Source organism: Pan troglodytes, chromosome 4 (genome assembly GCF_028858775.2).
Source record: "Pan troglodytes isolate AG18354 chromosome 4, NHGRI_mPanTro3-v2.0_pri, whole genome shotgun sequence".
NCBI lineage: Eukaryota > Metazoa > Chordata > Mammalia > Primates > Hominidae > Pan > Pan troglodytes.
Window position 1 is genome coordinate 73,479,932 of NC_072402.2, and position 17,286 is coordinate 73,497,217.

General features: G+C 35.8%; 1 protein-coding gene across 4 annotated transcripts in view; it reads left to right on the forward strand.

The window, feature by feature from the left end:
• The window catches only part of C9 (complement C9), a 78,275-nt gene that overhangs the window by 39,027 nt on the left and 21,962 nt on the right, over window positions 1-17,286 (forward strand). For all 4 annotated transcript variants that reach the window (XM_009449242.5, XM_009449241.5, XM_003310740.6 and 1 more), the window contains 3 exons: window positions 8,149-8,403; window positions 12,767-13,007; window positions 15,786-15,914. In XM_009449242.5, coding sequence (XP_009447517.4) covers window positions 8,149-8,403; window positions 12,767-13,007; window positions 15,786-15,914 — 625 coding nt within the window. The remainder of the gene's footprint in view (window positions 1-8,148; window positions 8,404-12,766; window positions 13,008-15,785; window positions 15,915-17,286) is intronic.

Genomic DNA, 17,286 nt, shown 5'->3' on the forward strand with positions numbered 1-17,286 from the left:
CTTTCCATTGATTTGTATATTTTCAATTTCTTTCATCAATGTTTTATGAATTTCATCATACAGCTCTTTCACCTACTTGGTTAAATTTATTCCTAAGTGTTTTCTTCTTTTTAATTCTGTAGTAAATGGTATTTTTAAAAGTTTCTTTTTTAGGTGGTTTGTAGCTAGTGAGTAGAAATGCAACGGACTTTTGCATGTTGATTTTGTATCCTGCAACTTTACTGAATTTGTTATTTCTAACATTTTTTGTCTTGTTTTGTTTTTTGGTGGCATCTTTAGGGTTTTTTACATAAAAGAATATCATCTGCAGACAATTTTACTTCTTCCTTTCTGAGTTAAATGCCTTTTATCTCTTTCTTTTGCGTAATTGCTCTAAGACTTCTAGTACTATTTTGAACAGAAATACAATGGGCATCCTTGTCTTGTTCCTGACGTCTGATAAAAAGTTTCAGTTTTAACCACTGAGTATAATGGTCAATGTGGGCTTGTTGTATATGGCCTTTATTATGTCGAGATACATTCCTTCTATACCTAATTTGTTGAGAGTTTTTCTAATCTTTAAATGACGTTGAATTTTATTGACTGCTTTTTCTACATCTATTGAGATGATCATATAATTTTTATCCTTCACTCCATTAATGTGGTGTATCACAATTATTGATTTGCATATGTTAAACTATCTTTGCATCCTAGATATAAATCTCACTTGATCATTGTGTATGATCATTTTAATATATTTCTGAATTCAGTTTGTTTATATTTTATTGAAGATATATATACATATATGTTCATCAGGGATATTGGCTTGTAATTTTCTTTTCTTGCAGTGTTCTTGTCTGGCTTTGATATCAGGGTAATGCTGGTCTTATAAAATGAATTTGGAAATATTCCCTCTTCTTCAATTCTTTGGAATATTTTAAGAAAGTCTACGATTAGTTCTTCTTTAAATATCTGGTAGACTTCATCACTGATGCCTTCAGATTCTGGGCTTTTCTTTCATGGGAGACTTTTTGTAGTACTGATTCAATCTTTTTAATCATTATTGGTCTGCATTTTCTATTTCTTCATAATTCAGTCTTGATAGATTGTATGTTTCTAGGAATGTATCCATCTCTTCTAGGTTATTCAATTTCTTTGTGCATAATTTTTCATAGTAATATCTTATGTTTATTTATATTTCTGTGGTATCAGTTGTACAGCTGTCCCTCAGTATCTATGAGGAATTGGTCCCAGGACCACTCACAAATACCTAAATCCTTAGATGCTCATATAACATGGTGTGGTATTTGCATATACCCTATGCTCAGCCTCCAGTATAATTTAAATCATCTCTAGATTACTTAGAATACCTAAGTGATGTAAGTGCTATTTAAATAGTTGTTATACTGTAATGTTTAGAAGATAATGACAAGGGAAATAGTTTGTACATGTTCAGTACAGATGCAACCATTGCAGGCCCAACTACATTTTTGATCCAATGATGGTTGAATCCACGGATGCAAAACCTGCAGATATGAAGAGCCAACAGTAATGTCTCCTCTTTCATTTCTGATTTTATTTGAGTTTTCTCATTTCTTCCTGAGTTAGCCTAGCTAAAGGTTTGTTCATTTTGTTTCTTTTTTAAAAAACAAACTCTTGGTTTTGTTGGCCTTTTCTGTTGTTTTTCTACTACCTATTTTATTTATTTCTGCTCTGATCTTTATTATTCTGTTACTTCAATTGACTTTAGTTTAGTAAGCTTAGTTTGCCCTTCAGTTTTTAGTTCCTTAAGATGTAACAATAGATTATTTGAGAAATTCTTTTTTGATGTAAGCATTTATTACTATAAACTTTTCTGTTAGAACTGCTTCTGCTGCATCCCATAAGTTTTGGAATGTTTTCATTTTTATTTATTTTAAGATATTTTTAAACTTTTAATCTCTTCATTGACTTATTTACTGTTCAGGAACATGTTAATTTTTCCATATTTGTGAATTTCCCAAAATTTCTCCTGTTATTGATTTCCAGCTTCATACCATTGTGATCAAAAGAGATCCTTAATATTATTTTAATATTCTTAAAATGTTTAAGACTTGTTTTATGGCCTAATATACGATCTGTCCATGAGAATGTTCCATGTGTGCTTGATAAAAACATGTATTATGTTACTTTGGATGGAATGTTCTGTGTATATTTGTTAGGTCCATTTGGACTAAAGAGTAGTTCAGTTCCAATGTTTCCTTAATAATTTTCTCTCCAGATGACCTGTCTATTGCTGAACGTGGAGTATTGAGAAGTCCCCTACTATTTTATTACAGTTTGTCTCTCCTTTCAGATCTATTAACATTTACTTTATACATTTAGGTGCTCTGATGTTGGGTATCTAGAAATTTAAATATCCTCTGGCAAAATTGACCCCTTCATTATTATATAGTGATTTTCTTTGTCCCTTCTTGCAGTTTTTAACAAGTCAAAATTTTATCTGGTATGTTTAGCTATCCCTGCTCTATTTTGGCACTTAAAGGTGAAGTGAGTCTCATAGGCAGCATATATAATAGTTGGGACCTGCTTTTTAATCCATTTAGCTACTCTGCGTCTCTTGATTGAGTACATTTAATATAATTATCGGTAGGTAAGGACTTACCACTGCCATTTTTTTCATTGTTTTCTGGTTGTTTTGTATGTTCTTTCTGGTTATTTCTTTCTCTCTTGCTATCTTCCTTTGTGATTAGATAATTTTCTGTACTGATATGCTTTAATTCTTTGCTTTTATGTTTTCTGTGTCTATTATAGGTGTTTGCTTTGTGGTTTTCATGAGTTATCATGCAGCTTACATAAAATATCTATAGTTATAACAGGCTATTTTAAACTGTTAGCAACATAAATTCAATCACATTTTTAAAACTTCTACACTTTTCCTCCCCACATTTTGTTTTTGATGTCACAATTAACATCTTTTTATATTGTGTATTCCTTAACTATTATAGCTATTATTATTTCTAATAGTGTGGTCTTTTAATTTTCATACTACAGATATACTTGATTTGTACATCATCAATATGGTATTCAGAGTATTCTGAATTTGACTATGTACTTAATTTTACCAGTGAATTTTATAATTTCATAAATTTTTTATGTTATGAATTATCATTCTTTTCTTTCAACTTGAAGAACTCCCTTTAGCATTTCTTATAGGAAGGTCTAGAGGTAATGAACTTCCACAGCTTTTGTGTCTCTGGGAAATTTTTTATTCCTTCATCATTTATGAAGGTCAGAATTGCCAAGTATACTATTCTTGATTGGCAGTTTAATTTTCTTTCAGTACTCTTGAATATATCATCTCACTCTCTCCTGGATTCAAGGCTTTTGCTGAAAAATCTGCTAGTAATTTTATGTGAGCTCCCTCATATGTGACGAGTTGTTCTTCTCTTGTTTTCAAAATTCTCCTTATTGTATGACTTTTGAGTTTGATTATAATATGTCTAAGTGAAGATCTCTTCATATATAGTCTATTTGGGGTTCTTTGGGATTCATGGACCTGGGTGCTCCTTTTTTTTCTCCACATCGGGGAAACTTGCTGTCATTATTTCTTTAAATAAGCTTTCTACACTTTTGTGTTTCTCTCTTCCTTCTGGGGCACCATAATACATATACTGGTTCACTTGATGGTGCCCCATGGTTCCCACAGGACTTCTTCACTATTTCTTTTTTATTTTTTGTTTTTCTGATTGGTAATTTCAAATGAACTGTCTTTGAGCTCATGATTCTTTCTTCTGTGTGATAGAATCTGCTATTGAATCTCACTATGAAATTTTTCAGCTCTGTTCTTTAACTCCCTAATTATGTTGTTTAACTCCCTAAATTTGGTTGTTTGTGTTTTTTTATGCTTTCTTTCTCTCTATTGAACTTCTTATTTTGTTCATGTATTTTTTTCCTGATTTCATCTAGTCTTCTGTCTGTACTCTCATGTAGCTCACTGAGCTTCTTTAAGCTGATTATTTTGAATTCATTATAAGGCAGTTTGTAAATTTCCACTTCTTTAGGGTCAGTTACCAGTGCTTTATTTTGTTCCTTTGGTGATGCCATGTTTCCCTGATTATGTGTGATCTTTGTGACCATGCATATCTATGCCTTTGAAGAAGTAAGCATTTATTCCATTCCTTAAAGACTAACTTCAGCAGGGATAACCCTTCATTAATCAGTGTGTCCAGAGATTCTGGGCAAGTCATCTGGCATGGTCCACAAGCAGGCTTGATGCTGGAGTCCTTGGGTAGACGTGATTGGTTCCTTGGTTCACTGGGGAAGGCCTGGAACTTGGGTCTGCTGGAATGAGCCTGGTGCCTGTATCCATAGAGGTCAACCTAGCACTGGAGTCTACAGAAGTGGGCCTGGATCCTGGGTCCAGTGGGTCCACTGGATCTTGAGGCTGTAAGGACCATCCTGGAGGCTGAATTCATGAAGGCTGGCCTGGAGCCTGGGGCCAATAGGGCTGGCTTTGCACTAGGATGGCCCTAGAGGCTGGATCCCTGGTCTCGCACCTGATTTTAGGATTTGCAGTGGCCATTCTGGCACTGGGTGAAACTGGAGCCTGAGTCTGTAGTGACCAGCCTTTGAGACTGAGTCCCAGGTGCTGGCCTGGTGCTTGAGGTCATGGAAGCTGGCCTGAAGCTGAGGTGTACGGGTGCTGACCTGGCATTGGGTTATAGCTGGAGTCTTAGTCTGCAAGTAAAATCCTGAGTCTAGGGCTACAGGGACCAGCCTCATTCTGGGCCTGTCTAAAGCCTGAGTTGAGGCTGGAAACTTTGTCTGTGAAACTGGCCTCGGGCCTGAGGCCATGGAGGCTGGCCTGGCACTGGTTAAGCCTGGACCCTATATCTATAGGGTGCTGGGATGTAACTAGAGTCAAAGGCTGAAGTTTTATTTAATAAGTAATTATAAAAGAAGTGGTTTTCATTTTATTTTGTTTTAAAAGAGGAGCCATAAAAGCTTGTAGCAAAAATAATTGCTAGTCTGTTATATCAGGAGGGGCTTTCCTAAAGAAGTGATGTTTCAGGTAAGACTTGAAATAGGAGTGGGAATTAATCAACCTGAGGCCTATGTTTTGTGTGTATGTGTGAAAGGGAGTGTGTGTGATGTCTGTGCTATGGGAGGGTTGGGGGGAAAGAGTAAGAGAACATTCTAGAAAGTAAAAGCAGCATAAAAGGGACTTATGGTAAGAACAGCATGGGTTGTGGAACAGCTGGATGGCTGACACACAGTTAGGGAGAGATTGACTAGAAATAAATCTAGTTTAGACTATATTAAAGTCATTAGAAATACATTAGAAAGATCTAAGTAGGGAAGTGGCAATGGTTAGTTTGCTTTTCCCTGTTATGCTAGGCAGTTTCTTCAACATGTCTTGTTTTAAAGATAACTATATACATTTCAGTCTTTTCATGAGACAGTAATAACTTTAGGTTTCTCATGCAGAACAACCACTCAATACTAAATCCAGTCCATGACACTGTCTGAAGATACAGGTGTCCCCTTCCCAGACAAGAGTTATACCTAATTCAGAAGATTTCTGAAAAGGGAACTGAACCACTGATTTAACAAGTCTCTCACTGACAACAACCTGACAATAGCCACGTTGGCAAAAAAAAAAAAGAGTTCTAATTGAAATTTTAGTGTTGAAGGAATATACCTCAAAATAGTAAGAGCTATATATGAAAAACCCACAGCCAATATCACCCTGAATGGGCAAAAGTTGGAAGCATTCTCCTTGAAAACCAGCACAAGACAAGGATGCTCTCTCTGATGACTCCTATTCAACATAGTATTGGAAATTCTGGCCAGTGTAATCAGGCAGGGGAAAGAAATAAAGGGTATTCAAATACGAAGAGAGAAAGTCAAATTATCTTTGTTTGCAGATGACATGATCCTATATTTAGAAAACCCCATTGTCTCAGCCCAGAGGCTTCTTAAGCTTATAAGCTACTTCAGCAAAGTCTCAGGATGCAAAATTAATGGGCAAAAATTGCTACCATTCCTATATACCAACAACAGGCAAGCAGAGAACCAAATCATAAATTAACTCCCATTCACGATTGCTAAAAAAAAAAAACCCATAAAATACCTAGGAATACAGCTAACAAAGCAAGTGAAGGACCTCTTCAAGAACTACAAACTACTGCTCAAGGAAATCAGAGAGGACATAAGCAAATGGAAAAACATTTCATGCTCACAGACAGGAAGAATCAATATTGTGAAAATGGCCATACTGCCCAAAGTAATTTATAGATTCAATGCTATTACCATTAAACTACCACTGACATTGTTCATGGAATTAGAAAAAAAAAACTATTTTAAAATTCATGTGGAAACAAAAAAGAGCCTATATAGCCAAGATAATTCTAAGCAAAAAGAACAGAGCTGGAGGCATCACACTGCCTGACTTCGAACTATAGTACAAGGCTACAGTAATCAAAATAGCATGGTACTGGTGCAAAAACAGACACATAGACCAATGGAACACGATAGAGAACTCAGAAATAAGACTGCACACCTACAACCATCTAATCTTCAACAACTCTGACAAAAACAAGCAATGGGAAAAGGATTCCCTATTTAATAAATAGTGCTGGGAGAACTGGCTAGCCATATGCAGACAATTGAAACTGGACCCCTTTGTTACATGTTATACAAAAATTAACTCAAGATGGACTAAAGACTTATATGTAAAACCAAAAGCTATAGAAATCCTAGAAGAAAATCTGGGCAATACCATTCAGGACACAGGCATGGGCAAGGATTTCATAAAATGCCAAAGCAATTGCAATAAAAACAAAAATTGACAAACGGGATCCAGTTAAACTAAAGAGCTTCTGCACGGCAAAAGAAACTACCATCAGAGTGAACAGGCAACCTATATAATAGGTGAAAATTTTTGCAATCTATCCATCTGACAAAGATCCAATATCCAGAGTCTATGAGGAACTTAAACAAATTTACAGGAAAAAAACAAACGACCCCATTAAAAAGTGGGCAAAGGATATGAACAGACACTTCTCAAAAGAAGACATTCATGTGGCCAACAAACATATGAAGAAAAGCTTAACATCACTGATCATTAGAGAAATGCAAATCAAAACCACAATGAGATACCATCACAAACCAGTCAGAATGACAATTATTAAAAAGTCAAAAACAACAGATGTTGGCAAGGTTACAGAGGAAAAGGAACGCTTTTACAGTGTTGGTGGGAGTGTAAATTGGTTCAACTATCGTGGAAGAGAGTGTGCCAATTCTTCAAAGATCTAGAAGCAGAAATACCATTTGATCCAGCAATCCCAATACTGAGTATATATCCAAAAGAATAGAAATCATTCTATTATAAAGATACATGCATGCATATGTTCATTGCAGCACTATCCACAATAACAAAGACTTGGAATCAACCCAAACGCCCATCAATGATAGAGTGGATAAAGAAAATGTGGTACATATACACCATGGAATACTATGCAGCCATAAAAAGGAACGAGATCACGTCCTTTGCAGGGACTTGGATGGAGCTGGAAGCCATTATCATCAGCAAATTAACATAGGAACAGAAAACCAAACACCTCATGTTCTCACTTGTAAGTGGGAGCTGAATGGTCAGAACACATGGACACATTAGGGAAAAAACACTCACTGGGGCCTGTTGGGGGTAGGGGTGACAGAGCATCAGGAGGAATAGCTAATGGATACTGGACTTTATACCTAGGTGATGGGTTGATCTGTGCAGCAAATCACCATAGCACATGTTTACCTATGTAGCAAACCTGCACATCCTGCACATGTACCCGAGAACTTAAAATAAGTTGAAAAAAAAGTTTGCTATACTATAAGTCCTTCGTATGCATTATCTCACTGAATTTTTATAAGAACCTTTGTGCTAGGTATGATGAATATCCCTGTTTTATAGACTAAGAATCATACTAAGCACACAGAGATTATTGCATAATCACTTCAAAGTGACAGAGTCTGTATTTGAACCCCAGGAATCTGACTCCATCACTTTTGCTCTTAACTCCTTTGTTCTACTGCCTTTCAAAGAATTGTTTGATTTCTCTTTGGTTCTGTTCTGCTTGTTTTTCCTTTTGTTTCGTATCTTGTTTTTAACAACACTTTTTAATTCTCTTTTAGACCAAAGGCGAGAAAAATCTCAGAACTGAACATTACGAAGAACAAATTGAAGCATTTAAAAGTATCATCCAAGAGAAGACATCAAATTTTAATGCAGCTATATCTCTAAAATTTACACCCACTGAAACAAATAAAGCTGAACAATGTTGTGAGGAAACAGCCTCCTCAATTTCTTTACATGGCAAGGGTAGTTTTCGGTTTTCATATTCCAAAAATGAAACTTACCAACTATTTTTGTCATATTCTTCAAAGAAGGTAAGACCAAACAGTTAATATAGGAATATAATGGAAAGGTTCCAAACTACCCAGACTCTTTATTTTAAGTATTTTGAGCAAATAGAAATCATAAAAAGGAAAAGAAACATGGATCAAATTCTCAAATATGTAGCTAGCACGTCAGAAAGAATACTAACTGGAGAAAAGTCTGATAGAATCTTTGGCAGTGGTAAATGAATAATATGTTTGGTGGTAGTGAGCAGAAAATGCGTATTAAGAATTTACAGCATTTTTTGACTGAGATTGTGGTAATATACCATTCAATTTATATGATCATCAGAATTTTAATGAAGAATTATACTGAAGAATTCTGGTAATTCATTGCAATGCCTTACCTAGAATGATCACAGTTTATTAACTACAAACTGTGTCTCTAAAGAAATGATGCTATGAAATTATACACATGCACATAAAATTGGTCTGATTATTTTGTAATCATACGTTTGAGACTTTGAAAATGTGATTTTTAAAATATTTGAACCAGATTTTGAAGTTTGTTCTACCACTCTTGGAATAAATATAAAATATACTCTCTGTAATCAGCATGACGCCAGTAAAATGCTCATTCTTCCTTTTCTGATACCACAGTCACTTATTTAGACAAGCTTCTCCCACATTAACAATAATAATTCACTCTTAGCACTTATATGATGCCTAACTATGTAATTGTTTTGTATGGGTCTGTACATTACCTCTCTATTTACATGCATACCCACTCAAGTGTACAGGTGGAAAACTCTTTAAATCATTCAACAAATATTTAATTGTGACCTATCTGATGAAAATTTGTGTCCTCATGGAGTTGAAAACTCCACAGAAAGAGACAGCCAAAAATAATACATATAATAGCAAAAAAGAAGTAATATGGTATTTAGAAAGTATTAAGTTCTGTGGGATACAAGGAAAATTAGAGTAACATGAAGGCAAGCAGGGATGCCTGTAGGTGGCATGATTAAAAAGGAAGCTCAGGCTCAGCTTCATGGAGATGAGAAGTAACCAAAGCTTTGGAGGAGAGGAGATAGCCAAAGAGTAAGATTTCAGATTATTTATCTGACGGAAGGAACTGTTAGAGAAGTCTCTAATGTAGGAAAAACCTGGTGTGATAAAAGTTAGTCAAATTGAATCAGAAGGATAAAAAGTTAGAAAAGTTACCTTGAATCAGATCATGAAGAACTTAAAAGTCCACTCAGTGTGGCTTTTTTTCTGAGTGACATGGGAGGTCACTTGAGGGTTTTTAATTTTAATTTAATTTAATTTAATTTAATTTATTTATTTTGAGATAGATTTTTGCTCTTGTTGCCCAGGCTGCAGTACAATGGTGTGATCTTGGCCCACCGCAACTTCCGCCTCCCAGGTACAAGCAATTCTCCTGCCTCAGCCTCCCGAGTAGCTGGGATTACAGGCATGCACCACCACACCTGGCTAATTTTGTATTTTTAGTAGAAATGGGGTTTCTCCATGTTTGTCAGGCTGGTCTCGAACTACCAACCTCAGGTGATCTGCCCGCCTCGGCCTCCCAAAGTGCTGGGATTACAGGTGTGAACCACCACGCCCAGCCTACTTGAGGGTTTTTAATAGAAGATTGACATTCCCTATTATATTTTAAATGATTACTCAAGGTATTTTGTCAAGAAGAGATCATAGGTGCTAACAGCCAAAGCAAGGAGTCTTGCTAAAAATTACTGAAGGAATCCAGGTGAGACATGATGGTAGTTCAGATAGGACAATTATAGAGTCAAACATAAGTCCAAGGTTTTTGGCCTGAGCAACTAGAAAAATGGAGTTGCTGATGGAGAAAGCTTCAGATAGAGCAGATTTGGAGAGGGAGACCAGTAATTAAATTTTAGTTAGGTTAAGTTTGAGGTGTTTATTAGACATCCAATTGACAATGCCAAGTAGGAGTTGGTGTTTTGAGGCTGGAGTTTGGGAAAAAGACCTGGAATTGAGCTATACATTGACTTGTTGACTTAGTCATGGGGTCACTAACAGAGTTAGTGTACATAGAAAATAGAATACAATCAAATACCAAACTTCCTGAATTTCAATAGAAAACAAGTAAAAGAAACCAAAAAGTGCCCAAGAACTTTGCTACTTAGAGTGTGGTCTATGGAACAGCAGCATCAGCATTGCTGGGAGGCTAGAATCTTAGACTGTGCTCCAGAATTGCATTTTACCTGACTCAGTATTGCATTTTAACAGGATTCTCTAGGTGGTTTGTTCACATTTTATAGTTTGAGAAGCACTAGCCTAGAAGACAAGAAAATAATCTCTATTAAGAAGAAGAGAGTGATGAACTGTGTCAATTGTGCTAACATGTCAAAGAAGATGAGGGCTAAGAAGATGAGGGCTAAGAAGTGATCATAGGCTTTAGGATTATGAAAGTCATTGGAGACCTTGATAAGAGACATTTTGTTGGAGTAGTGAGGTCAGAAGCATGAATAATTTAGATTTAAGAAAAACAGGGAAGGGGAGAATTCAAAATATACAGTATAGAAAACTGAATAAATTTTGCTTCTAGTGAGGGCAAAGAAATGGGTAGTGGCTGGTCAGGCAAGCGAGGCCAAGGGAAATTTTTTGTTGCTTTAAGATAGAAGAAACAACTGCATATTTGGATGATAATGAGCTAAGAGCTACCTTTGAAGTAAATTGACCCAAAGAACATCACATGTCTTTCTTACCCCAAATCCCAAGGTATACCTCCCAGTTTTAGCAAAACTGAAAAGAAATCCAAATATGTTTTGAATAAAGCATATTTGAGAATTCTTGTGCAAGTCAGGAGATGAAGAGCTCATATGACCTATAACATACAGGCTAAGATTTTTATTAAAGACTGGATCACCCACTGTCACCTAAAGTTAAATCATGATGACAACAATGTGCTTTAAGAACACAGACAGTTTGGTATGATATTCATATACCGCAAGATATACCTTTGAAAAGAAATAAAATATTTTAAACTCCCACATAATCATCATATGTTAACCACAGCTGTTAGGAGACCCTCAAAAGATCCATTTGCAAAACTGTGGGTGTCAATTGTAGTTTAGTTTTCATCAGGACAAGCTATGGCATTGAATCACACAGTTCACTGCCCTAGTTTTCCCCGGGAAAGGTAAGCCATCAGCCCTGGCCCTGGAAACATTTAACTGTTGAGTTGCTTAGGCTGACTTGAGTTCCACGTCTCAAAATATTGTCTGTCCTGTCTCTATCATTAAAAATTGAGAGGGTGGACTGAAAGGGACAAGGAGACCTGAGATCTAGGTTTTTAGTACCAATGCTGTCAAGTATTATTCATATGTTTTGGGACAAATAACTTGATATCTTTAAATTAGTTTTCTCATCTGCATAATAGCAAGATTGGGCTTTATTGATAATGTCTCCATTTCCTTCCACTGTTGTTTTTAAAACAACTTAGTGAGGTATAATTTCATAAAATAAAATGCAAAGATTTTAAGTGTATAGTTTCATGAGTTTTGATAATTATGTACATTAGAGTAGCCACCTCCTTTAGCAAGAGAATATTTTAAATGTTTTAACATAGAAGACACAGCAGCATATTTAGATGGAAATTATTTAAGATCTATGTTTAAAATACATTGAGTTAAAGAACATCACACCAAGAAAATTCCATCATGAAGAGACACTCAGGCTTCTTACCCCAAGAAAAATTCCTTATGCCCTTTTCCGTTCCCTACCACCTAAGAGGTGACCACTGACCAGATTTATCTGACCACAGCTTAGTTTTGCCTAGTCTAGAACTTCATATAAATGGAATTATATAGGATATACTCCTCTATGTCTGATTTCTTTTACTCAGTATAATATTTTTGAGATTTATTTATGTCGATACATGTATCAGTAGTTTTATTTTCCTTTTTATTGATGATTAGTATTCCATTGTATTAATATGCTATGGTTGTTTATTGATTCCTCTCTTGATGGACATTTGAGATGTTTTCAATTTTAAGCTATTCTGACTAATGCTGCCATGAAATTCTTATACAGATACTTTTGTGAACAAAATTTTTATTAGGTAAATATGTAGGAGTGGAATTGGTGGCTGGTCATAAGCAAATGTGTGCTTAACACTATGGGAAAGTGCCACACAGTTCTTCAAAGTGGCTATCTAATTTTACCAGTAATGTAGGAGAGTTTTAGTCACTGCACATTCTCATCAGTAGTTGATAGTATTTTACATTTAGCCCTTCTGGTAGATTAGAGTGGTATCTCATGGTCACTGCTAAAACATTTAGTGCCTATGGAAGTTCTAAATTTCATAAATTTTCATTTGAAATGGTGGATAAAACACATGTTTCTCTTCTTCATCTGCTCTACAACACAGGAAAAAATGTTTCTGCATGTGAAAGGAGAAATTCATCTGGGAAGATTTGTAATGAGAAATCGCGATGTTGTGCTCACAACAACTTTTGTGGATGATATAAAAGCTTTGCCAACTACTTATGAAAAGGGAGAATATTTTGCCTTTTTGGAAACCTATGGAACCCACTACAGTAGCTCTGGGTCTCTAGGAGGAATCTATGAACTAATATATGTTTTGGATAAAGCTTCCATGAACCGGAAAGGTATGCCTAGAAATAGAGCTCTGACTTCAAATACTGTTTTGACCAAACATTATTTTGTTCACCAACCTGTTTCAATGGTTAAAGTCTTAAGAATACAAAGCCCTGTAACCTGCTCCCTTGAGAGGACTCTCTTCCTGCCCTTTGGCACCTAAAACCCTGTTAAATAGCAAATTGACTTCCATCTCAAATAAGCTGACTTGGGCATATTCTACTCAACAGTAGCACTGAGAGATGGATTCATTGTATTGCAGCTTCACATCTATTAGAAGGTGGTACTTTTAGTGAAATACTAAACAAAAGGTGAAAGAAAGTACAGACATAATTTGTATAACCTACTTCTTAATCAATAGACTAATTCAATTTCTATATCACAGTTATCTTCCAGAGTATACTTCAATATTGGAGGGAAAATATTGTTCTAAATTTTCTTTTAGAGGGAAAAGAAGAAGCAGCGTTATCATATAAATCTAACATCTTAAAGCAAGGGTGGAAAATTAGTTTTACCTTATGTGATGACACTTCTCATTATATGGTGGTGGTTGAATTGGGCTCATGTTTAGTAGGTTTCTGGTCATGGGGAAATCATGGGGGAAAGGGCCATGATTAATTATCAATGTCTGTCATAGGTAGAAGATAGGCCTACTGATACATAGTTATCAGCCTGGCCTAAAGGGTTCGTCTAAGTCTTTTAAGAAAAAAGTAAATGCAAAGTGACTATATTAATAAGTTGTAATCATTCATGTTGTGAGTAATTATGGCTAGTTATAATATTCCTTAAGGAGGTGATGGATGCCAGGATGCCTCCTCTCTGCCCTTGTAACTATAGGTGTGTCTCTTAGGGAGGAAAGCGTTGCTAAAAACCACTTCAATGGCTTTTACGGGGTCAGTGTCAAGGTATCAGGTGTTAAGTGAAGGGTGGAATGTAACTGTGACGTAAAAGCCTGATATTCTCCCCAATGTCAGTAAATACTTTATGGATAACAAAACGTGACATAGCCAGAACCAGCTGGTCTTGATGCCTCAGTCTTGTTTTGAGCAGAGAGAAGCTTTCCCAGTGGGGAGTGGAATGTAATGTTACTTAGCTTACACTTTCACAGGGCTATATCCACAGCATAGTGAAGTTGCTGTGAGCTCCACCTGGAAGCTATATTGATGGAGATATCACATAAGGGAGGGGTACAAGAGGACACAGGTCTTGAGTAACTTGAAAATGAGAAGAGAAAGGCTTATGAGTGGTGATCAAAACACAAAGGAATCTTCAGACTAGGAGTTGCTTTGATGAAAAAGCTCCATAGGAAGAGATCTTTAATCCTGAATAACTCAGAAGCTACTTACCTTCTGGCCTTAATAGACAAGGATCATCAGGTCAATTCTAGTGACTTTGAAGAGGAAGTGCTCTTTCTCACTTCTCCAGTGCCAATATCTGAGAACCAAGCCATGTCCTCCACCTCAATTTAAGATGTCTGGACATGAGTGTCCACTGCTAAGGCAGAGAATCTGAGCCCTTTAGGGTCACCCAGGTTATTTTTCACCCTCATCTTCAGAAGCAGAGTTCTCACACTTCTTAAGGATAAGGTTAGAAATCTAGAATTACGGATTTCTAGTATTGTCTTCGATTTTTATCCTCTCTCTTCCCTTCCCATGGGAAATGCCACCTGATAATTTCTAAGTTCTCACTAATTGTGGGTGCATGAGAAATATTTGATAGGTGAATAAACGCCTAAATGCCCCCAGATGTCTACCCCTGATACTCCTTGTAGAACCCCGTGATTAACCTCATTTCATTTTTTTCTTTCCTTTTTCGTAAAGCATTTTGACTCCCAGAACAAATAATCACAAATTCGTGTGTATGTGTGTGTGTGTGTGTTTGCATGTATGAAATAAATGATAAATAAAGGCAAAAACTGACATTGTCAGTGAACTGTGGTCTGGGCTGTTTACCCTTAAAATAGAGGAATAATTATTTTTTTTCTGAATTGCAAAAACAGATAATAACTGATAGACTTTGAAAATATTAGGATTTTTCTTTCTAGTAACTGTTTGGGCATCTACACACCATAATGAGTCAGCTTCCAAGACTGATATCTACCAAGTAGCATTCATAGGATGAAAGCAAAGTGACCACATACATCAGCCATCTGTCCAAAGCGATGAACCAGCTACATTAAGGATGAACTGAGTCTTCCAAAGAGGATCAGGAGATGTTGATGTATCTCATCCAAATTATGAAGTTGATACGGAGAAGTGCTTAGTAGCTAGACAGCTCTGGGTTCAAATCCAAACTTACTAGCTGAGTAATGAGCCATTAGTAGGTTATTCAACTGCTCTGCAATTCCATATTTTCATCTGTACAATGAGGAAAATATGGACTTACTTCATAAGGCCAGTGTGAGGATTAAATTAGTTAAAGCACACAAAATGCTTAGAAGGATGCCAGACACATGATAAGCATTCAATATATGTTAGACATTGTTGTCCCTCTTCTATGATATTACAGATAAAAGACTTTACTATAACCACCATAGTCTGACCTATATCCCTTTAAACCATGTGGTAGACTTAATGTGTCCTTTGCCATTAAGTTGACAAGCAAAGTCAAAAGGAGGTCACTATAATCTAATATGAGGACAAAGCAGGACAGACATGATGGCACATTTGAATTTAGTCATGGTATATAGGAACCTAAGTAAGGATGTTGCTTGAAAATAGCAAAATTGGAATTTATTTGTGATGTTGATAGACATTATCTAATAATTTTCAAATAAATTCATTAAACAGGTGTTGAACTAAAAGACATAAAGAGATGCCTTGGGTATCATCTGGATGTATCTCTGGATTTCTCTGAAATCTCTGTTGGAGCTGAATTTAATAAAGATGATTGTGTAAAGAGGGGAGAGGGTAGAGCTGGTAAGTGTGGCCTCACTTGTTAGATTTTATAAAGCCTGGGGGTAGATGTCAATGAGCACTGCCCTCTTGCAATGAGCCCTCTTAATTGTCTATCCTCTTTGTGCTTAAAAACTATCTTACATTTAAAACGGTTTTCAAACCACTATAAACACCGATAGCCCATGGACATGTATTCACCAGTATCGCTATTATGCCGGTTGTACAGTACACAACTCAAGGGGGTGTGATTCACACGGTAGTCATTTTAGACTTGTATATTTATTATGGCAATAGTAAAAAAGTATCTTCATAAAAAGTTTCCTTTCTTCACCCTAATGTTAACAAAGCTTCCAAATAAGCAAGCGACAATGTTCGTGCATCCATTAACAAAGGACAAGGCCAAAACCATTTCCCCAACTCCACCTTCCATCTAAATTGAAATCCCTAATTCATCCTTAACTTTAAATTGGTGCCTAACGTTTTCAAAAATACAAATATGTTTGGTATAAATATTACTTCCTACTGTTAATCTTTAGCAGATTTACAAGCATGAATTAGTGCTAGAGTTCTCAACTTTTCCTCTAATCAGAAATACCTGAGAACATTTTTAAAATACAAATGCTTAAAGCTCACCTTTAAAGGAAGAGTCAACTGGTAGTGGGGAGGCAAAAGTGAGGAAAAACCTGATATATTTAAAGCATACCAACCAATAATACGTGTCCAAGATTGAAAAACCAATGATGAAGTAGTGGAAAAAAGCTGAATTTGCCATTATATGGTATAATTTCTATATTTGGTCCTTAAGCTAACTGTGTGATCTCTGACTAGTCACTCCACCTCTCTAAGTTTCCAATTTCTCTTCTATAAAAATGAAGAGGGGATGATAAAAATTATCTTGAAATTCCTTTCCAGTTTTAAAAATTCACAGCTGTAAAAGACTTACAAAGTTTTGTTAAAAGTGGCTTCATCTACAGAGAGACACTGAGGGAAACGATGGGTAGGATTTGGGAGTGGAAAGAAATGTAACTTTTCACTTTATTCTTTTTTGAACTCTTCTTTTTTTAATATTAAAACATATCAAAGCAAATGTACACAATATAATTATGAAGGTAGGTTTACAAAAGAAAAAATATATTACACCCAAAGTCATATTTAGTTCCCATGAGTACATGTTTGTATGTGAGGAGCTGTGAATTTATCAGTGTATCTAGACCATGGGTATCATTTTTATTTTTTAAAAGAGATGACAGAAATCTACAATTGGTTACTAACGTAAATTTCCATTGTAGATTTGAGGTGAAAAAATGCATAAGCAATATTTACAATTAAAATTTAATAAATACATTAGGCTGTATTTTACTAAAAGGACTCAATAAATGTTTATCATATGTCC